General features: G+C 49.2%; 4 protein-coding genes and 1 non-coding gene across 5 annotated transcripts in view; 4 read left to right on the top strand and 1 right to left on the bottom strand.

Annotated features, from left to right (window-relative positions):
- Positions 1–958, top strand: part of AGABI2DRAFT_47539 (hypothetical protein) — a gene marked incomplete at both ends in the record, with an annotated part of 5,807 nt that extends 4,849 nt beyond the window's left edge. The window contains 3 exons of the mRNA XM_006463003.1: positions 320–332; positions 472–633; positions 729–958. Coding sequence (XP_006463066.1) covers positions 320–332; positions 472–633; positions 729–958 — 405 coding nt within the window. The remainder of the gene's footprint in view (positions 1–319; positions 333–471; positions 634–728) is intronic.
- On the top strand, positions 373–445 carry AGABI2DRAFT_t88. The gene has a single exon. It is a non-coding gene; the product is annotated as a tRNA-Cys (tRNA).
- Positions 959–3,600: 2,642 nt separating the features above from the next.
- Positions 3,601–4,014, top strand: AGABI2DRAFT_45132 (hypothetical protein; the record flags this gene model as incomplete). The annotated part of the gene is made up of 1 exon (XM_006463002.1): positions 3,601–4,014. A coding segment is annotated over one exon (414 nt), but the record flags the coding sequence as incomplete, so codon positions are not given.
- A 4,341-nt stretch (positions 4,015–8,355) lies between these two features.
- On the bottom strand, positions 8,356–9,096 carry AGABI2DRAFT_73973 (hypothetical protein; the record flags this gene model as incomplete). The annotated part of the gene is made up of 1 exon (XM_006463001.1): positions 8,356–9,096. One exon carries the CDS (start codon positions 9,094–9,096, stop codon positions 8,356–8,358), a length of 741 nt encoding a protein of 246 aa, XP_006463064.1.
- Positions 9,097–16,826: 7,730 nt separating this feature from the next.
- AGABI2DRAFT_119871 (hypothetical protein) lies at positions 16,827–17,210 on the top strand (the record flags this gene model as incomplete). Its single annotated transcript, XM_006463000.1, has 1 exon — positions 16,827–17,210. The coding sequence occupies one exon, from the start codon at positions 16,827–16,829 to the stop codon at positions 17,208–17,210; it is 384 nt and encodes a 127-aa protein (XP_006463063.1).
- Positions 17,211–23,137: the final 5,927 nt, after the last annotated feature.

Raw genomic sequence — 23,137 nt, 5'->3', positions numbered from 1 at the left:
GTATTTAGTGAAGCAACATCCCCACATCTTAGGACATCGCATCTTGTATTTCTTTTTCGGAACATGTAAAACTATGGCTACCTGGTAATTAATACCCATGATATCATTCACCCTGTTCATACAAGCCGGGTCATATATTTGACGTCAAAATTATTTAGGCGGACGTATTTGATGAATTAGAGTAGCAACAGTTGGCCATAACTTCAATTTGCGAGCTAACAAGTTGAAGGGGACTTCTGTTCATATTGTCTTCATTATAGGTCTCCCATTTGGTACATTCGCACTATTCTTTCAAGGTGTAACTTTGCGACTGATGTAGGTCCGCCTATCCTGTCATCACCTAACAATAACATCTTAGCTACTATATACCAAGATCATATAGCTCAGTGGTTAGAGCTTCCTAGTGCAATTGGGATGGTCCCAGGTTCAAACCCTGGTGTGGTCACTTTTCTATCTTGACATATTTGCCAGCTCTCACTGGCTATGTTCCGGCAGAAATCATCCGTACATTCCGTGCATTTCTCGAATTTTGTTACATTGTTCATCGTGAGATCATTGATGCTGATGCCCTCAAGGATCTCGGAGACGCACTTCAACGCTTTCACAAGTATCGTGAAATCTTTGTTACAACTGGTTTTTTTTTTTTTTGTAATCATCATAGTTTATTTCAAAACTACTTAAAGGGTGCCATGACGCGTTCCCCTTTGTTACAACTGGTATTCGAAAAGAAAACGCAACACCACCTCGCCAGCATGCAATGGATCATTATTCTTTCCTTATCCGAGCCTTCGGCGCTCCCAACGGACTTTGCTCCTCGATCACTGAATCAAAGCACATTAAAGCCATTAAGGAACCTTACCGGAGGTCCAACCGACATAAACCTCTCGATCAGATTCTCCAGGTCAACCAGCGGTCTGATGCCCTGGCTGCAGCACGAGTACACTTCGAGAAGCTTGGTATGCTCAGAAAATCTGTGCCAAGTACGTCAAATGATATGCTCTTTTATTTTACGAAACTGATGCAGCTCAGAGACAGCCGAGGCCATGGCAGCATCACTTTTCGAGACAAGAGTAATGTCGTCAATGAATACTGGCACAATGACCTTGATCAACATTCCTTCTTGAACTCTTACCACCACCTTCCCCTTTGGGACATTGGTGTGGACGTGCTTTTTAGTCGGAATACATATTGTTTCTAAGGGATAACGCTTGATAACTCGCGACCCCTCCAGTGCTCACAAGTATGGACGATCACCGCGATCGCCCGTACCCCGCCCGCCCTTCCCGCCCGTCGTCACCGTCGGATTCACTCCGCAGTTCTACTTCCAAACATAGCACTCGCTCAAGAATCTCAGTAGCTTTCAGTGCTGCTAAGACTTCTATCAAGTCTCTTGGGTCACCTAAACCAAAGAGAAAGAATCACATCACAGCCGGACTCGAAGAGTACGCCGCAAAGGAGAAGACGCTCATGGAACGAGCAGACTTAGAGATCGTTCCTACGTCGCAGGAGAGTGAGAAGGAGCTTGAGGAGGAGATACTAGCTTCGAGGAGATATGCTGAGGACTCAGACGATGATGAGGAAGTAGCAGAGAGCAGCGATGAAGAAAACGATGACGCAAAGGACGCTGTCGTACCCAGCCAAACTGATTCTAACATTTGGAATCAATTCTCAACCCCACCAGAGGAGCTCATGACGACTCCGCCCCTCCCTTCCCCTCTTGATGCGTCCCAAACGACGTACGGATTCCCAACCCCTTCCCCAGCGCTACTCGACCACCCAGCGTTGAGGGACGCGCGTACACCACCCCGAACCCACGAGGTCTTGCCCGATTTGGACAAGACCCCAACTACGCCCCGGGTAATGAAAATTACCGAGGCCGAAGCTTACGCGCTCAAAGTCCGAGCGGCAAATAACTTGGACAGCCATATCATGACAGGCGTCAGCATGTCATCAAATCAATTCGAAGTGAATGTCAACAAGTCTAAGGAGATAGTTGGCGAAATAGTAGATGCGGAGATACGGAGCTCGTCGCCTGACCTTCCATCTGAGCCATGGACGTTTTCTGAGGACCAAGTTGCGGGCTTCAGAGAAAACTTAAACGGGATCCTAAATAGCATGGCCCGTATCACACCCAGGATGGCGACCAACCCGGACGCTATCGCCTTTGAGCTTGCCAAATTCGTGGGCAGACTTATCAATTCTGAGTGGGCTGAAGTCAAGGTTGGACATGAATCCATCGTGTCAGTCATCAGAGAAGCAGCAACGTTTCACACCCCAGTCGATATACCCCCTCCCCCGCCGGTGAAGAACGTCAAGTTCGCACCGACCCCCATCCCCACACCAACAAGCGCACCGACTCCCATGGAAGTCGATGTGTCACCTCCGAGAATCCCGGCCGCCGCCAAAGGAAAGAAAAAGGCCTCCCCTCTCCCCCCTACTCCTCAACATCCGGACACCACCTCGCCGGTGTTCGCGTCCCCCATCAAGATCAGTGCGGTTCCCAAACCGCTCGTTCAACCATCAAAGACTGGCAAACAAGGTAAACCAGTCACATCCTATATGCCCATTAAGCTGTCGGTGGTTACCAAGCCGACAGCGACTAACGAGACGCTAGCGGGAGTCACACCCCGTATGCCCGAGTCCGGTTACAGCCGGCAAGCTAAGGGCAGAGACGCTAGCGGGAGTAACGCCCCGTCCACCAGTGCAGTACTTGCTGCCGGCAGGTCTCGAGACGCTAGCGGGAGTAACGCCCCGCCGAACCCGCCCAAGAGCGGTAAAGGTGCCCCAGGTAAGTCAGGGGCATCTACCACAGCAGAACACGGAACTCGTCCCGGTCCTCCCCCCGTCCCCATGCACTCCAAACCAAATTCTCAGTCTAGGAGTAATGAGATGAAGAACAATGCGCGTGCGTTCGCTGCACGTGTTGTACCCAAATCATATGCCCAGGCGGCTAAACAGTCTGCGGCGCCTACCGCCCCCGCTCCCATTGTCATGGAAGAAACCATTCAATGGGCAAAGGCACTTAGAGAACAGTGTCCTGAGATGACAATGCAGGATGCTTTGAAAGCGGTAGCCCCGGTGGTTAATACGCCACCGAGCTCAAATGAAGTCATAGTGCCGAAGTCGAAGAAGGCGCTCGCGGCCCAAAAAGCGGCCCAAGGAATCACGGGTGGACTCAATCGGAAGTCCGCTCAATTCGCTTTCTCCCACATTGTTCAACCAGAACGCTTCGGAGACATGGGGAAAGTAGTTGATGCCATGAACAGGTATCTGGTTTTCCACAAATCGCAGATGAGAGTCCAGAATGGTCGCTTATTTAAGAACGTCGTCCACTTTTATCTAAACTTAGTACCCAACAAACAGGGGTTCATGTTGATAAGAGAGTCATTATACAAAGCGTTGGAAGCAGAGCTCCCTGAAGGGGACAATGATCTGCCCAATGCACCACAGTCGGTTGCCCATTTGATTCTGAAAGGGTTCGATTATTTCACTAGCCAGTACAACAAACGCCCGGAAGATATCCTTACGGGTGATCAAGTGATTGAAGCTATGGGGTCTGTTGACCAATTCCGTGGCTTGGAGTGTGTTAGGAAGCCTGCTGTTGTTCGATCTCGAGGATCAAGGGACATGGCGGTCGCGTTTGTAGATGTTTGGGATTCAAAGACTGGGTCGCGTACGAAAGACCTAGTCAATAAAGTATATCATATTCGAGGAAAGCTTATCAAAGTAGAGTATGCTAGACAGAGAGAGTTCGTTCCACAGTGTCAGAAGTGTTGGAAATGGAACCACGGAACATCTAGGTGTCGCCTCAGCCATCAGCTGTGCGCCCGATGCGGTCAGCCCCATATGACCAAAAACCACACCCTCTTCGCTACATGTTGCGGAGTGGCCAGAAAGAAGGAGGATTGGAAAGGAACCTGCGAGCATGAAATCAAGTGTGTTAACTGCAAAGGCAATCACACTGCCGACTCCACCAAGTGTACGTACAAGCGACACCAAAACAATATTTCGTGGCACGATCAAAGACGCGCTACGGACATGGCTATCGAAAGAGAGAAGCGCGATAACAGGCGCCGAACCATCCACCAAGCACGTCAACTCGATGACGAGCAAATTATCGAAATCCCCTCTTCCTCTGAATGAATTGTACAACAGAAAGAGACATTAATACTATTAGCAGACCTAAACAATCTGCACCACGGTCATTACAATTCTTAACTATTTTATCCTTCAATGCGCGCAAGAGTTGGGAAACCACCTCTATCGTGTTGGACAAATGTGCCGGATATGTGGACATAATCATGTTCCAGGAGCCGGGGTGGAAGGGTGTGAGGAGGCAACCTTCTACCAAAAACAAGGAGGGCGACGTGGCGTGCGGCCCTCCTTTACACAACTCGTGGTGTCCTTTCACGGAAGCTTTCGACAACAGAAATGAAGATAGAGCAGCCAGGAGGGTGCTCACTTATATCAACAGACGATTGGATGTTTTCAAACCACAACTCCGGTCAGACATCCTTAAACATCGTGACGCATCATTAGTCACTTTGCACATTCCTCAACCTCGTAGAGGTATACCTCACGAGTTCAACATCCTCAACGTATACAATGATGGGGAAACACATGCGGCGGTGCATGAACTTAGACGAATCACTGAGACTTTGCCACGGATATCGTTGTGTGCAGGGGACTTCAATATCCAAGATCGTACATGGGACGAAGAAGCGGTCAATCAAATCAGGCCCTCTTCTCCCTTCATGAGGCTTCAGGAGCTATTCACAGACCTGGAAATTCAATACGTGCACCCCGTTAACAGAGGAACACCAACGAGGATACCTGATGATGCGGAGTCGCGAGCATCTGTTATTGATTTGGTCGCAGCATCAGCGGCCTTGTCTAACCAAGAAGGATTCCACTACAAAGTGAAAGTGGATGATAGAGAAAGGTGGGGGTCGGATCACCGGCCCCTTCAAATTGAGGTGCCGATCTCAGGAAGTGAGCCAGAGATGAGGTGTAAGCGGAAGATTGAAGCGTGGTCGGAGGAGGAGGACGATTACGTGGCACAGATATGCGGAGATATTAACAGGCTGATAGAAAATGCATCTGAGTCGGTGGAGGATTTGGAGGCAATTATGGGAAGAGTGTCTACTGCGTTTGAAAGAGCATGGGAGGAGTACTCAGAGGAGAGAAAACCAAGCCGTCACGGGAAGAAGTGGTGGAATGAGGATTGTAAGAAGGCATACCAGGAGATGGGGGAGAATGGAGGGCCTAGGAATAAGGAAATGCGTAATAAGATGAGGAGGACTTTGCGTGTAGCGAGGCGCCAATACTTTGATAAACAAATTCATAGTATGGCAAGTGATAGGAAAAGACCATGGGATCTGATGCCGTGGACTAGAGAGAGGAAGATGCCGGCGGTAGAGGCGATCCTAGACAGTGAGGGAAATTCATGCAACAATGAGAAAAAGTTGTTTGAAACCCTTCACAATACGTACAATGCGGCGGATAATAGAGAGGTGGATATGAGCAGCATGTATAGAGAGTTAGAAGAGTTCGAGGAGAGGGAATGGGTGAAGTTCTCTGTTCAAGAATTTCATGACGCGCTCAAGAATTGTGCCAAGAACACGGCACCTGGGCCAGACCACGTCTCTTGGAGATTGTGGAAACGATTTGCGACAGATGACACGGTCTGCCAATTCGTAACAAAGATAGCCAACTCTTGTTTTGACACAGGATACTGGCCTCAACACTTCAAGCAGTCCATTTCGGTGATCATCCCGAAACCGGGCAAACCGTCATATGACAAGGCCAAATCGTTCAGGCCTATTGTCTTACTCAATACGATGGGGAAACTCATTGAGAAAATGATCGCGCGGAGGCTTCAGTTCGAGAGTATTGAAGCTGGTGTCATTCATCCTTGTCAAACAGGAGGCATACTCCAAAGATCGGTCGAGGATGCAGCAGTCGCATTGACACATCATGTTCGTACGGCGTGGGTGAAGAGAAAGGTGACTTCAGTTTTGGCTTTTGATGTAGCACAATTCTTTCCTTCATTGAATCATAACGTTCTTTCTAAAATTTTCAAACATTTTGGGTTTTCGGCTAGTGTAGTTTCTTTTTTCTCTGATTATTTAGTAGGAAGAAAAACGCAATATTCCATAGACAATATCACTTCTCCCCTATTCGATAGTAATGTAGGAGTTGGTCAAGGTAGCGCATTGTCGCCTATACTCTCTGCTTTGTATATAGCGCCATGTTTTCATTTATTGGACAAATGGGTCAAAGACGAGGAGGACCGTATTCATTTTCCTTTAATTTCTTTTCTTTCTTTTGTAGACGATGGACTTCTTGTTGCTACGGGGGATTGTAGAATGGACACTCACGACACTCTAAAAGAGGCGTATGCCCAAATGACTTCCATTTTCAAGGACTTCGGACTTGTTATGGAACATACAAAGACGGAATTATTCAATTTTGCAGACTCCGCCCGTAACAAAAACTCGCCAAACCCCAGCATCAATTTGGGTGTGGCCCCTTTCACTCGAGAATCTCCATGTGTCCCCAAAGATGTATGGAGATATCTCGGGATCATGTTCGATCGCAATTTGACCTTTCGCGATCATGTCAAATTCTATTCTACCAAGTCGATTTCTGCAGTTCGATGTATGAAATCGCTTGGAAATTCCAACCGAGGATTGACGCCAAAACAAAAGCGCCTCCTCTACATTTCGTGCATCCAACCAATAGCGACATTCGGATTACGCTGTTGGTACAAACCAGGAACGAGAGCATTCAAAACCAACATCAAGATGCTCCGTCTCACTCACAACCAAGGGGCGCGCTGGATTACAGGCGCGTTTCGAACTTCTCCTATGGGAGCCATGTCGGCCGTGGCTGGTCTCATGCCTCTCCACCTCCAACTCAAGAAGCTGTTTGAGAGATCGGTCATCCGCATCAACACGCTTCACCCGCACCATCCCGTTCTTTCACTATTAGAGCGGCGAAAAGCCAAAGGATCTACCCTACATCCCAACGCCTTGGAACGCAAGTCCAAGACGATCCGCAAAGTCATCAAGTCTCCATTAGACTCGGTGATAGATAATCCTTCCTCAGAGATCTTCGACCCCCTCTCTGAACATATCAAACCTGGACATCGGCTTGTGGACCGACATCCAGACAAAGTCAAGTTCGTTATCATGCCAAAGAATCACAAAGACAGAGACGAATACCACAGCAAACTGAACCTTGCTCCCATAACGGAACCGAACGCTCTGCATTTGTTCACAGCAGGCGTCAAACATAAGTTCGATCCGAGCATACCTGTGCCGCATCGAACTCACTCGCATATCGCGCTTGTCACAGTCTTCAAAGGACAAGCCATCACATCTAAAACGAGGGCCGCTGGAAGGCGGGTCAACGATGAAACTATTGTCGGATGGTCTACATTTCTGGCATTAATCAAAGCGCACAAAAAGCTTCAAAAGGGATGGCCTATTTCCAAGGTCGTTCTTTACACTACGTCCCAGTTGATCGTCAAGAACCTGATGTCAACGAATTCCAAACCGCTCGGATCACAGCTGTCCATTGCTGTATCCTTAGCCTTTGACGCCATTGCCACAGACTTCCCAGAGGTCGATATTGAAGTGCGAGGCTTTAACAAATCGTGGGCCACGGCTCCGGGTACTTATACAGAGGACTCGGGAATGTTACAGCCGTTAGCTCAAAGAGCATACTATTCAGCGGAGACCGCGAGGACGTTTACAGAGCGCTCTCTTTCATTTCCTCAATCTGCTTCTTATCATTACACGAGGCAGAAAACTACGCGAGACGCCATTTACTTATGGCAAACCGGTTTCCAACAAGGAGTCTGCACGCCGAGCGAGCCGCCACCACACATGCCGTCTTCGGATGGTATAGGAACGCGCTTCGGACTTTTAGTCCGCTCGCAAGGATTCAACGTGCCGCCACCACACATGCTTTTTTTTTTTTTTTTTTTTTTGTAATCAAGTGGCTGTTCGAGCCTTCTATTCCAGCGATATAAGTACATGCGAACACTATGTACAACGTGCTGAGAATAAGGTTGCCATGACGCGTTACCAAGAGAAAAAGAAAACATATCCTGCGCGACGAGGTCAAGCGCTAGCGTAGAAAGAAAGAAAAGTAAAAGTCCAATCGAAAAAGAGTAGTATATCAGTATGCGGCCCCGGAACGAATCAAACAGCCAAGCACGAACTATACTTAATACCGGAACGCGAGATCAAGATAAAATCAAGCTGAGGATAGTCATAGAAAAATGAAAACAAATGGCGGGAGGCCGACCCGGCTACTAACCCCGAAACGCGGTTTGACGTGCGCTGATCACTTCTTAGGGAATTGGCGCCTCAGCCAATCCCTATCAAATCGGTTCTGCCAAAACGGACACGAAGTGTCCGTAGCAGAGTGGTCGCGTTTCGTCTTGCCTGCCGCACTACAGTTGACGCAAGACCGTGCTTCTGGATCACGCTTCGAGTGGGCGCAGTACTCGTGATGGGCGGCTTCGGAATGAGGGAGCCCGCAAAGTGGACAGCGTATACCTTTTGATCGGCATACGGAACAGTGATGACCCCACCTCATGCACCGAGTGCACAAGGCGGAGCCGGGCCGTGGAGCTGCGCCGCGGATTTGACAATTCCGACCGCCGATGACGATCGTCTTACCAATATAGGAGCGGGCCGAAGTGCCCGCGACAGAATCACAAATGTCCACCCACGCGACGCAAGTGTCACTGTGGGCCGAGGTCCGCATGAAGCGAACAGCGTGCTTGATGGCGATGGAAAGTTCCTTGCCAACCGGCGAAATCGAAAGCGCGTTGGTGAAAGCGCTGCGCTGAGTGGATAGCCAAACCTTAGGTTCGGCAGGAATCATGGGCACGTCGATAACCTTGAGGTAGGAAGTCGAGGTGACGGGAGTGGACTTGATGGGCACGACGCCCGCGACAGTGATGAGACGCCGAATGTGTTTGAGAACACACGCGGTCTCGGAAGAAGTGGGGACTCGGCTCGCGGCTATGAAAATGCCGGATCCAGAGTCTTCAGCGTGTTCAAGAATGACGTCAGACATGACGTCATTCCGAAGGTGAGTGTTGATTTCGGCCAGCATGGCCGGGGACACGTGGGCGGCGCAGACAGAGGATCCGGCCGGTGGAGTGAGTTGCACGCCGCGACGCGAAGTGCCGTGGCAAGTGTGACGAGCCCTACGTTTTCTGCCCAAAGGCTTGGACGCAGGGGCAATGGCGACGGCCGCGGGAGCGGCAGGAGCCTGAGGACGGGGCGGAGGCTGCTGTTGAGGGGGGCGGCGAGCAGCGGCCTTTGCGTAAGAATTATTTTTAGAAGGGACAGGGTCCTTTCCAAAAACAGGTGGCTGGGGTGGAGGAGGGGGGGTCGGCTGCGCCGGCTTCGCCTTCTTCGATTTACGCGGGGTCATGTCCATGTCAGCCGACGGAGACCGTGGCCGAGGGGTGGCTGTACCCGAGGGAGTAGGAGGGGGCGGGGTAGGCTCGAATGCCCGTGGAGGCGGATCGGCCATTCCGATAATCTTCGCGAGCTGCTCAGAGAAAGAGCCGATGCCTGCGACGGAGGAAGTGTTGTACCCATCGAGATCGCGACGTCTGATGAGAGTGTATGTTGCCCGCAGTATGCAGTCCGTGAACGGCGCGTAGAGCGGGTGTTCGGGCTCGATATCGTCAAGCATGACAATCGAGGTGTTGACTAGCTTGAGCATTCCCTTCTGACCAGCGGTCAGAACGCGGGAACGCCCAGTGGAAGGGGTGGAGGTCGGTGCCGGTGTCGGGGTCGACGGAAACGGCGTCGGGGAAGGGTTGTCCAGCGGTCGGGGAGCCGAGGTGTAGGACAGGGGAGTGAGGGAGGACTCTGGGAACCCAGTAGTCCTAGCAGGATTTGGCGTCGTCATACGAGACGCCGCCGGGAGTTCGAGCTCGTCTTCCATACGAGCCGCCGCCTGTAGAAGAGCACGTCCAATAGAAGTATTGTACATACCCTCCGGAATTTCGTCATCAGACCAGTCGCCTTCGTCACCGTCAGCGTCAACGTCCATTGCAGATTGTTTATTGCGACTCATAACTAGTGGCCACTGAGACTTCCAAAAGAGGAAGGTAGTGGTACAGGTTCAAGAAGCGATGTCGCCACCACACATGCTCTCTTCGGGGAGTATAGGAACGCGCTCAGGACTCGGGAACGCATCAAGCGAGCCGCCACCACACATGCCGTCTTCGGATGGTATAGGAACGCGCTCAGGACCTTCGGTCCGCGCGCAGGTTCAAAGTTCATCATATCATATCAAGTCCTGTTTCAAAGGTAACAGCTGGTATGACATTACTGACAAGGAAGGCAATGAAGTACTTCCAAGTCACCTTCAAGGCGGTCCATGGTTCCAGACATATCAAGGAGTCAAGGCTACCAATTCGTCGCCGCTTTTCGCTCGTCTCATGCGAGTCATGTGCAACCATGCACCGATAGGGGAATACAGAGTGAGGTTCTTCCCCAACGAACCTTACAAAGCATGTCAATGCGATCTTCGGTCACCAGAGACGCGTCAACATTTACTAATGGTTTGCCCTCTGTTTGTGAGGCGAATCAACCACTACGATCTTGAAGGCATCACTACGATTAGAGGCCTCATCCTCTTTCTTCAAGACAATCCCCAAGCGTTTAGTTTCGAACCACCGGAACTTCCGCGACATGCAGATGAAAGCTGGCCGGCGTACAGGAGAGAGTTGGAGTTGGCTAGAGAGGAATTAAACAAAAGGAGGAAGGAACGAAGGCTTCCTCCACTTGAAGGACCAATCTTCTTGCACGAGTCGATTGAGTTCGTGAGACATTGGAATGTATGGGAGATAAATGATGGATGGAGAGATATCTTCTGTGCGATGATGAGAGAGACTAAGCCTGTGTCGCAGGCGGTGTTGAAAAGGGGTAGGAGAAGGTTGACTTTCTTTTATCTCGTCTATGAACGTTTCTGTTTCTTTGTCTATCTTAGTGTACTTGTATACAGATTCGAACGGTCCCTTCTTTCTTTTTCTTTTTCTGTTCTTATAGCTTCAACCTCGTCAGCTGGATACGGACTAGTTGAGTAGTTAAGTACAGGTGATGTAAAGTACGGGGAACGCGTCATGGCACCCTTTAAGTAGTTTTGAAATAAACTATAATGATTACAAAAAAAAAAAAAAAAAAAAAAACAATGACCTTGATGTCACCTTTGGAGTAGATGTAGTGTTAAACATGACACAGTCTGCCAATTTGTAACAAAGATAGCCAACTCTTGCTTTGACACAGGATACTGGCCTCAACACTTCAAACAGTCCATTTCGGTGATCATTCCGAAACCCGGCAAACCGTCATACGACAAGGCCAAATCATTTAGGCCTATCGTCTTACTCAATACGATGGGGAAACTCATTGAAAAAATGATTGCGCAGAGGCTTCAGTTCGAGAGTATTGAAGCCGGCGTAATCCATCCTTGTCAAACCGGAGGTATACTTCAAAGATCGGTTGAGGATGCAGCAGTCGCACTTACACATCATGTTCGTACGGCGTGGGCAAAGAAAAAGGTAACTTCAGTTTTGGCTTTCGATGTAGCACAATTCTTTCCTTCTCTAAACCATAATGTTCTCTCTAAAATATTCAAACATTTTGGGTTTTCGGCTAGTGTAGTTTCTTTTTTCTCGAATTATCTTGTAGGAAGAAAGACTCAATATTCTATAGACAATATCACTTCTCCTCTATTCGATAGTAATGTAGGAGTTGGACAAGGTAGCGCACTGTCGCCTATACTTTCTGCTTTGTATATAGCGCCGTGTTTTCATTTACTAGACAAATGGGTCAAAGATGAGGAGGACCGTATTCATTTCCCTTTAATTTCTTTTCTTTCTTTTGTAGACGATGGACTTCTTGTTGCTACGGGGGATTGTAGAATGGACACACATGACACTCTAAAAGAGGCGTATGCCCAAATGACTTCCATTTTCAAGGACTTCGGACTTGTTATGGAACACACAAAGACGGAATTATTCAATTTTGCGGACTCCGCCCGTAACAAGAACTCGCCAAACCCTAGTATCAACTTGGGTGTGGCCCCTTTCACTCGCGAATCTCCATGCGTCCCAAAAGATGTGTGGAGATATCTCGGGATCATGTTCGATCGCAATTTGACCTTTCGCGATCACGTCAAATTCTATTCTACTAAGTCGGTCTCTGCAGTTCGGTGCATGAAGTCACTTGGAAACTCAAACCGAGGATTGACGCCAAAACAAAAGCGTCTCCTCTACATTTCGTGCATCCAACCAATAGCAACATTCGGACTACGCTGTTGGTACAAACCGGGAACGAGAGCATTCAAAACCAACATCAAAATGCTCCGTCTCACACACAACCAAGGAGCGCGCTGGATTACAGGCGCGTTTAGAACTTCTCCTATGGGAGCCATGTCGGCCGTGGCTGGTCTCATGCCTCTCCACCTCCAACTCAAGAAGCTGTTTGAGAGATCGGTCATCCGCATCAACACGCTTCACCCGCACCATCCCGTTCTTTCACTATTAGAGCGGCGAAAAGCCAAAGGATCTACCCTACACCCCAACGCCTTGGAACGCAAGTCCAAGACGATCCGCAAAGTCATCAAGTCTCCGTTAGACTCGGTGATCGATAACCCTTCCTCAGAGATATTCGACCCCCTCTCTGAACACATCAAACCTGGACATCGGCTTGTGGACCGACATCCAGACAAAGTCAAATTCGTGCTCATGCCAAAGAATCACAAAGACAGAGACGAATACCACAGCAAATTGAACCTTGCTCCCATAACGGAACCGAACACCTTGCATCTATTCACAGCAGGCGTCAAACACAAGTTCAATCCGGGTGTGCCTGTGCTGCATCGAACCCACTCGCACATCGCGCTTGTCACAGTCTTCAAAGGACAAGCCATCACATCTAAAACTAGGGCCGCCGGAAGGCGGGTCAACGATGAAACTATTGTCGGATGGTCTACATTTCTGGCACTAATCAAAGCGCACAAGAAGCTACAAAAGGGATGGCCTATTTCCAAGGTCGTCCTTTACCCTACGTCCCAGTTGATTGTCAAGAATCTGATGTCAACGAATTCCAAACCGCTCGGATCACAGCTTTCCATTGCTGTATCCTTAGCCTTCGACGCGATCGCCACAGACTTCCCAGAGGTTGATATTGAAGTACGAGGCTTTAACAAATCATGGGCCACGGCTCCGGGTACCTATACTGAGGACTCGGGAATGTTACAGCCATTGGCTCAAAGAGCATATCATTCAGCGGAGACTGCAAGGACATTTACAGAGCGCTCTCTCTCATTCCCTCAATCCACCTCTTATCATTACACGAGGCAGAAAACTACGCGAGACGCCATTTACCTATGGCAAACCGGTTTCCAACAAGGAGTCTGCACGCCGAGCGAGCCGCCACCACACATGCCGTCTTCGGATGGTATAGGAACGTGCTTCGGGCTTTTAGTCCGCTCGCAAGGATTCAACGTGCCGCCACCACACATGCTCTCTTCGGGGAGTATAGGAATGCGCTCAGGACTCGGGAACGCATTAAGCGAGCCGCCACCACACATGCCGTCCTCGGATGGTATAGGAACGCGCTCAGGACCTTTGGTCCGCTCGCAGGTTCAAAATTCTTCATATCATATCAAGTCTTGTTTCAAGGGTAACAGCTGGTATGGCATTACTGACAAGGAAGGCAACGAAGTACTTCCAAGTCATCTTCAAGGTGGCCCATGGTTCCAGACATATCAAGGAGTCAGAGCTGCCAACTCGTCGCCACTCTTCGCTCGTCTTATGCGAGTCATGTGCAACCATGCACCAATAGGGGAATATAGAGTGAGGTTCTTCCCCAACGAACCTTACAAAGCGTGTCAATGCGATCTTCGGTCACCGGAGACGCGTCAACACTTACTAATGGTCTGTCCTCTGTTCGTGAGGCGGATCAACCACTATGATCTTGAAGGCATCACTACGATTAGAGGCCTTATCCTCTTTCTTCAAGATAATCCCCAAGCATTTAGTTTCGAACCACCAGAACTTCCGCGACATGCAGACGAAAGTTGGCCGGCCTATAGGAAAGAGTTGGAGTTGGCCAGAGATGAAAGGAACAAAAGGAGGAAGAAGAGAAGACTTCCTCCACTAGAAGGACCGATCTTCTTGCACGAGTCGATCAAGTTCGTGAGACATTGGAATGTGTGGGAGATAAACGATGGGTGGAGAGATATCTTCTGTGTGATGATGAGAGAGACTAAGCCTATGTCGCAGGCAGTGTTGAAAAGGGGTAGGAGAAGGATGATTTTCTTTTATCTTGTCTATGAACGTTTCTGTTTCCTTTTCTATCTTAGTGTACTTGTATACAGATTCAAACAGTCTCTTCTTTCTTTTTCTTTCTCTGTTCTTATTGGGCCTCTGTAAACTGGCGAGTGTAGTAAGCCGCGGGAACGTGTCGTGACACCCAACGTACGAGTAGTATTGAAATATACTTACGTTGATTACAAAAAAAAAAAAAAAATCAATAGATATCAAGAGAATATGCTTCGGCAGGCCAAAGAACGTCGAACATCCAAGATATAGAGACACCGAACAACAAGAAAAGGGAGGGGAAAAGTGAAAGCATACCAAGAGACGAGTTGATGGTGCGTGTTGTCCTTGAACACGAGGCTGCCAGCACATCTGAACTTCTGATCATTTTGCTGACTAAATCTAAGTTCCCACCCAAGTTCCACGCCGGGGCCTATCATGAGCGACCTTCCGCTTCCATCACTGATACTCATCCCCTACTCAGCGACTCGGACGACCACGTTAGGCATGGAAAAAACCGCTATACTACATTCAACAGGTCAGGTTTTATTGTCTGTCACGGAAAGCTTTGTGACTGAATCAATTTTGCTGCCAGTGGCAACTCACCTCGGATTTATGGGCAGTCTGAGGCACCTCCGAGTCCCTCTCCTCCCCCAATGGTGGCCTTCTCTCAGGCGAAAGGAAAAGAACGTGCTGACCCACCTATCACTCATTCTAGTCAACTTTATCCCCGTCCTCAAGCTGATAATTTTTATCTTCCTAGTGGACAACCCAGCCAAACATTCGACGTGGTGAATGACTTTGGTGGAATATCCGATCATGATGAAGACCAAGGCGAAGAATATATTCATGCAAAGAGTAGTCCACTCAAGGACGGAAGGCGTCTGGATAATCAAGTGAGTTATAAAGAGGATTTGAATTGATTGGCTAATCGACTCCGTGCTGGCAGTTTATTGTACAGATCGACGACACTCCCAAAGCCCGGCCTGGAAACAACAAGCGAGGAATTAAATGTCAATCCAAGAAGAGTGAAGATGCGACTGAATATGAATCCAAACCCGCCTCCGACTTGAAGATCCGTATGCGAGTCAAGAACAAGCATCTTCTGGCCAAACTTACCCAGCCTGTTGATACTTGGAAGTCGGTCATCCTGCCCACTTTCTTCAACTGGCTTGTGAGTCAGGAGGATCCCTGGAATCAACCACAGAATGCTATCGTCGAGGTCTTGGAGACGATTTGTCGAGCAAATATTAGGGGAAGCTATACGCTTAAACGGGACGGTGATACAAGCGGAGTGAAGAGTGCAGAGTTCAAACGGGTGAGTGCCATTACTCTTGTTGAGTTTTCACTCATAGTTTCTGCCAGGTGGCCCAAAAGATTACCGACTGGAAGTCGAAGCTCGGCTCCACCGCAATCTGGGCGATCAACACCATCTTTGAGTGTAGACCGGAAGTATTTGGGGATTCGGACGAAGTCTGTGTTGCTTGGGCTGATTGACATCAAGATGGGTGCCGTTTTTTATTTGCAGATGTCGAAACAATTGTAAGTCAAAAATTTCCATGGGACGAGCAACTGATAACTTCTTTTCCAGCCTCCGAGGGGGATATTTCAAAGTAATGTGTTCCTGCATGTTCTTGCGGCTCATTTTGCTCTGTTCACAACGGATGAAAAAGCCTGGGTATCCGGTTTGACTCATGACTCGATCAATCATGAGCCGTGGGGTGCAATCGCAATTGCTGCGGCAGCGGTAAGTGTTCATATTATCATTACCTTCTGTTTATAACTCAAGCCTCCCAGGTTGAGCGGGCGGTTGTTCTCTGGAGCAGCCACGATCTTACAGTTGAGATCATGAAGCGTGCTTTGAAGTCCAAGAGCCACTCGATCGACTTTCCAAAGAAGAAGAACGCAAAAGGAGTTGAAACTCAGAGTCATGCCCTCTTTGCGGAACTGAAGTGGGGACCACGGACGCAATACTACTATCGGAATATCCAGGCAAAGGTCAAGAAGGGTACATGGAACTGGGCTGAAATCTACGCCCTCCTTGGACCCCACATCAAGGCACTACAAAAGCGTGAGAAATCCACACTCAAGGTTCAAAAGACTGCCCTCGAAGTTGCCGATTTTGGGGACGATGATTTGCTCGAGGATGCCGCTGACATGTCAGGTGGTAGTCTTGTTTTCCAGCCTGCTCCATCCAAGCTGTGGATTTCCAAGGTTTGCGCTTTGTTTAATATCTCGTCTTATTATTGACTTAATACTCAAGTTGTTACAGCCTACTCAATCCCACCCCGGGTTGTCTTGTCAAACTACATGGCAACCCACTTCAACGACCATTCCTTCTTGATCTTTAACCACCACCTTCCTATTTAGGATATTGGTGTGGACGAGCATTATAGTCGGAATATATTCACATTTTCTTTGGGATAACGCTTGGTAACTCGCGACCCCACCCATTGACATGTCGAGTCATCGACAACAACCGTACGAGAAACGAAATAAGCCGCCGTCGCCAACGGGTAGTGTGCGATCAGTGGCAACAAAGGCTAGCACGAGATCGAGAATGAGTGGTGTAACCAATATGATCAAGGACAAGATCAGAGCCTCGAATAATAAACTCAAAGAGAAACTCGAGGGAGCTAAAAGCAAATGGGCAGAGGAAACGATCGAATCCTCCCAGAAAACACAAGATGGCGTTCAACATATCGCCTCATCACCCAACAACCCGTTCGTCGAAATTAAAGACAACAATGAATCTACCCACTCCTCCCCCGAATCTCTTGAAGGAGACTATGTTCCTGGGAGAAAATTCATGGATGACAACGAAACCCCCCCATCCTGTTAGAGTGTGAGCAAGCAGTCTACAAGTGTAGTTGGTGGACTTAGATATATGCGGACGAGTTTAGTCACATGATAGCTTAGTCATGTATGGTTGAACTCCCCTGTGGACGCTTCAGAGGCCTTAGCTTCTTACAGTCTGTCCACAGGTGAGTACAAGTTATTAGAACTCAATATAGCTTCTTACAGTCTGTCCACAGTTTGTTCTAGGGATTGCTCAGTCAGTTCTTATCCGTTCAGCTCGTTTCTAGGCTCGTTAGGATCGCCACTGCAACCTCTATTGTTCTACCTTTAATAGGTTATGGGCCCCGGCTTCTAACAGCCTTCAAAACGCGTTTTTTGTCACTATCTACCATTTTCCCCTCTATATCTCAACTTCTATCCCTTCCCCTGCACTCAAATCGACGTCTATGGCCTCGCAATCGCGCACACACGCTCCCTATGCCTGGGACACCATTTCGACGCGTTTTGGCGCGTCTCCGACGCGTCTGAGAGCCCCTACATCGACCACAACTCCCTCTGGCAGCCATACACCCTCTCCACACTCTCTAGGACCGATTTCTGGCCCTAGGAACGCGTCAATTGCTTGTTCCTTTTGTGGGAGGGTAGGGCACATGTCTAGGAGGTGCAGGAAGCGAAAGAACGCGAAAAAACGCGCTCAGGAGCGCTCCAGACTGCCTGGAACATCTAAAAGTAATGTCACAGGGCCACTTGGCCATCTGAGTGGGATAGGTGCAGCTCTTCCAGCTGTCAAGACACCACCCACTCCTCCTGGGGATGTTTCTACTGGTTCTGGCTCTCCTGGCTCTGATATTCCACTGAGAGCATCCGCTCTTGGTGCTTATTCCTCTCCCCCATCCTCTCCCTCATCATCTCCCTCACCATCCTCACCACTACAGCTTGATGCTGACTTTTTCTGGCTGGCTGATACTGGTGCTACATCCCACATGACTCCTCACCGCCATTGGTTCAAATCCTACTCCCCTCATCGCATCCCTATCCGTCTTGCTGACAACTCTACTGTCTATTCAGCTGGTGTAGGGTCTGTTGTCTTTCAACCGGTGGTGAATGGAAAAGAGACTAGAGCAGTCGAGTTCACAAGAGTCCTTCATGTTCCTGACCTCAGGAGTAATCTCTTATCATGTCTCTACCTTGCCCGACACAAGGGCTTCAATATCACCATCTCCGCTCAGTCTATTGACTTCAAATACCAAGGGATTTCGCTTTTCACGGCCACTATCCATTCCAACAACTCTGCTGAGCTCGACGGCTCAACTCTCACTTCTGAGACTGCTTTCTCTGTCTCTACTCTCCCGGTTGACCTCTCGCTATGGCATCGTCGCTTCATTCATCACAACTACGCTGATGTGAAGTCTATGATCAGTAAGGAGCTAGTTACTGGCTTGAAACTCGAGTCAAATTCGCCTCCTGATGCTATCTGTGAGCCCTGCCTTGCTGGCAAGATGCATTCCCATCCTTTTCCCTCCTCCTTGAATCACAATCGCTCTCCTCTTGAGCTTGTGCATTCAGACCTTCACGGACCGCTCCCAGTCTCTACTCACTCAGGCTACAAGTACTGGATTACCTTCATCGACGACTCGACACGTTTTCGGGCAGTGTATCTGCTTAAAGCAAAGTCTGAGGCATTTGAAGCGTTCAAAGTCTACAAATCCTGGGCTGAGACTCAACTCGGAGTCAAACTGCGAGCTCTACAGGATGACAAGGGTGGCGAGTATATGTCTAAGGCTTTTCTAGCCTTCACACAGGAAGCTGGCATCGAGAGGAGGCATTCTACTCGAAATAGACCTCAACAGAATGGACTTGCAGAACGTGCTAATAGGACTATGGGAGAGAGGATCACTGCTATGCTCTCGGAATCTCGGCTACCTGGTTCGTTCTGGGGTGAATGTATCTCGTCTATGGTTCATGTCTGGAATATGCTTCCCACTGCTTTGCTTTCGGGCACTACTCCCTTCCAAGCTTTCTATAAGCGAAAACCTGATGTCTCACATCTCCGGGTATGGGGGTGCACTTCCTATGTCCATGTACAACGAGATAAGCGAAATTCTATTCAGCCTCACTACGAGAAGTGTGTCTTTATAGGCTATCCGGCTGGATACAAAGGCTGGAAATTCTACAACCCAGTCACTAAGCAAACCATGATCTCCGAGAGAGCTGATTTTGATGAGAGATACTTTCTGGGCACTTCCAAAGCCCAACTCGAGGCTGTCCCGTCATTTGCTTGCCTACCAGAGTCACTACCAATTCCTGATGATACATTATCACACTCGGGACTGCCACCTCTACAGGATGAAGGGGGTGATAATCACTTCCCTCCTGCTCGTCCTAAGACTCCCACTTCGTCCGCTTCAGTTCCTCCTGAAGAGAAGCCAGTTCTACCCCTACCACTTCCAGTAATTCCTCCATTCATTCCTCCTGTGATTCCTCCAGTCACTCCTCCACAAATCCATGCACCACTCCCAGTTACTCCTCCTACTGCCGGAGCGCCTCTTGAGCCCCCTCACGTTCCTAGACGTACTGGGCGAGTTCGGAAGCCTCCTGGTCAATGGTGGAAGCTCAAACAACCTGACTTAGCTGGTAATGACTCTGACTCTGACGACGAAGCTGCTCTGCTAGCTGACTCGGAGTACTGTGAAGTCGAGTTTGCTGGTGCCGTTTCGGGTGCTGATCCCCAGAGTTATAGACTAGCTATGAAGTCTCCTGACTCTGACTGCTGGACTGAGGCTTGTAACACTGAGATCTTTAATCTCGAGGCTAACGGAACTTGGGAGTTAATGGAACTGCCTCCAGGCAAGAAGGTAGTCAACTCTGGCTGGGTGTTCAAAGTGAAACGACTTGCCGACGGCTCAATTGAGCGCTACCGGGCTCGTCTCGTTGCTAAAGGCTATTCCCAACGCCCGGGATTCGACTTCACCGAGGTCTTTGCCCCCACATTCCGTCCTGCCTCGCTACGCCTCATTATTGCCCTTGCAGCTAGAGAAGGCTACAAAATGCGCTCCATTGACATCTCTTCTGCCTTCACTTATGGGGAACTCGAAGAGGAGATCTATATGCGCCAACCCGAGGGCTATCACATTGGTAGTCCTAACATGGTCTTTCGGCTCCGTAAATCCCTCTATGGCCTCAAGCAGGCTGCCAGGCAGTGGAATAAGAAACTCCGGGGTGTCCTTGAAGGCATTGGCTACACTAGGCTTCGCTCTGACAGCTCCATCTACATCTACTCCAAAGGTGACATCAAGGTCATTGTGCCAGTGTTCATTGACGACATTACTCTTGTCTCGAAAAGTGATACTGCTATGGCCTCGGCTGTCTCTGAGCTGTCCAAACACTTCAAACTCCGTGATCTCGGGTCCACTACACTTCTGCTGGGTATTCAGGTGAAGCAGGATCGCTCTCATCACACTATCTCCCTCTCGCAGGAGCACTACATCAAGGAGCTCCTAGAACGCTTCAATATGGATGATGCTAATCCTCTATCCACTCCACTCGCTCCGGGATCTGAGCTCTCTGACATTGTTCCTTCACTCGAGGATCAGGCTGAGATGAGGTCAGTTCCCTATCTCAATGCTGTAGGTGCTCTTCAGTATCTGGCCACTATGACTCGTCCCGACATTGCCTATGCTGTCTCCTATCTCGGGAGGTTCAACTCGAACCCAGCTCCGGCTCACTGGCTTGCAGTCAAGCACTTGTTCCGCTATCTCATTGGCACTATGCACTACAAACTCGTCTACCGAGCTAGTGACTCTGAGGAACTCTTCACTACCTACTCGGACGCCTCTCACGGAGCCTGCAAGGCTACAGGTCGAGCAACTGGTGGTTATGTGACTCTTGTCTCGGGAGCTGCTGTGGGCTGGTCTTCTAAGCGCCAGCCATTTGTGACTCTCTCGAGCACTGAGGCTGAGTTTGTTGCTGCCGTCGAGGCTGGCAAGGAGATCAAGTGGACTAGGAATATCCTGACCGAGTTTGGCTTTCCTCTGACACTCCCTTCGACTCTCTTCGTTGATAACAAGTCAGGAATTAGTGTAGCCAAGAATCCAGAGCATCACGGACGCATGAAACACCTTGACCTGCGCTTCTACTGGCTCCGGGAGGCTGTTGAAGAAGGACTCATAGATCCTTTGTATGTTTCTACACACGAGCAAGTGGCCGACATCCTTACCAAGGCTGTGGCAAAGAAGGTAGTTGAGTTTGCTGTTCCACTATTAGGACTTGAGTAGACTGGCTAGATCAAGGGGGTGTGTTAGAGTGAGCAAGCGGTCTACAAGTGTAGTTGGTGGACTTAGATATATGCGGACGAGTTTAGTCACATGATAGCTTAGTCATGTATGGTTGAACTCCCCTGTGGACGCTTCAGAGGCCTTAGCTTCTTACAGTCTGTCCACAGGTGAGTACAAGTTATTAGAACTCAATATAGCTTCTTACAGTCTGTCCACAGTTTGTTCTAGGGATTGCTCAGTCAGTTCTTATCCGTTCAGCTCGTTTCTAGGCTCGTTAGGATCGCCACTGCAACCTCTATTGTTCTACCTTTAATACATCCTCTCCTGTCAGTGCCACTCACAGCACACCCCTCAACCTCGTGTCTGAATTACCGGACTTAGACAAGACGCCCAAGACACCGCGTGTTGCGGTATTGTCTGAAGCTGAACTATACAAGCTGAAAGCTCAAGAGGGACTAGCCGCAAAAGAAACGGACCCCTTCCAATCAGGCGCTCCGATGACAGAGGCCCAATTCAACAATCAAATTGACGCTGGCAAAGAGAAGGCCGGTGACATTGTAGATGATGAAATCAGGCCCAGCACCCCGGATTTTGATACAGAGATGTGGGAGATAGAAGAAGAACAGGTCGACATTGTGAAAAACCTATTCAACGAACTTGGGCAAATTTTTAGCAGATGTAGCCCGCATGCCGCCACCAACCCTGAAGCGATTGCCTTTTATAGCAAGAACTTCATGTGGAACATATTACAATCTGATTGGGCCGACGTCCCTATCAAAGGTACAACCATGCGTAAAATGGCTAGGAGCATAACCATGGAAAGAGAAGAAGAGATGAAGGAGACGAATAAAGACGTTGAAATGAGAGACAAGATGAACAAAGTGTCAATTAAGAGGAAAAAACAGGTTCGTATCGAAGAGGGCCCGAAGGAGTCTAACGCGCCCAAGTTAGGCTCACCAATCAAGGTAAGTGGTATTCCTAAACCGCTCCCCATACCAGTTCAACCCGTGGTTTCCAAGCGGGTTGACGCTAAAAAGACACTATCGGGAGTAACGCCCCGTATTCCCGAGACTGGTAACTGCCAGCACGCTATGGGAAGAGACGCGAGCGGGAGTAACGCCCCGTCCACCAGTACAGTTCCTGCTGTCGGTAGGAACAAAGACGCTAGCGGGAGTCACGCCCCGTCGAACCCGCCTTTGAGCGGTAAAAGTGCTCCAGGTAAGAGAGGAGCACCCGTTACAGATATGGGACCAAGGAAAAACGCGTCACCGCCACCCCCTGTCCCACTCCATTCCAAGCCCAAATCGCGGGCTTCGGCACCATCCCCGCCGTCGCGGGCGTCTTTCGCTGACGCAGTCAGACAAGGAGGAAGAGGTAACATCTCTCAAACTTCTTCATATCATTTAACCCCTGAGACCGTTCAACTGGCTCAACAAATTATGGCTCTTGAGCCAAGTCTAACCTTTAAACAGGCTATGGACCTCACCACTAGTGGGCGCCCCGAACAAGGCGCTAATCAACAGCAACGTGGCAAACCGCAGGCTAAAGGGCGTCAAGCGGTTATGTCCGAACAGGCCAAAGCAGCCATCTCCAGCGGTTTTAACAGAAAGTCCACTCAATTTGCCTATTCAGAAATTGTTCGACGTGAGTTGTTCGATGACATGGGCAAAGTCATTAATGAGATGAACAAACATCT

This window comes from Agaricus bisporus (genome assembly GCF_000300575.1).
Source record: "Agaricus bisporus var. bisporus H97 unplaced genomic scaffold AGABI2scaffold_8, whole genome shotgun sequence".
Taxonomy (NCBI): Eukaryota; Fungi; Basidiomycota; class Agaricomycetes; order Agaricales; family Agaricaceae; genus Agaricus; species Agaricus bisporus.
The sequence above is the reverse complement of the archived record's forward strand: the minus strand, read 5'-3'. Positions and strand labels throughout refer to the sequence as shown.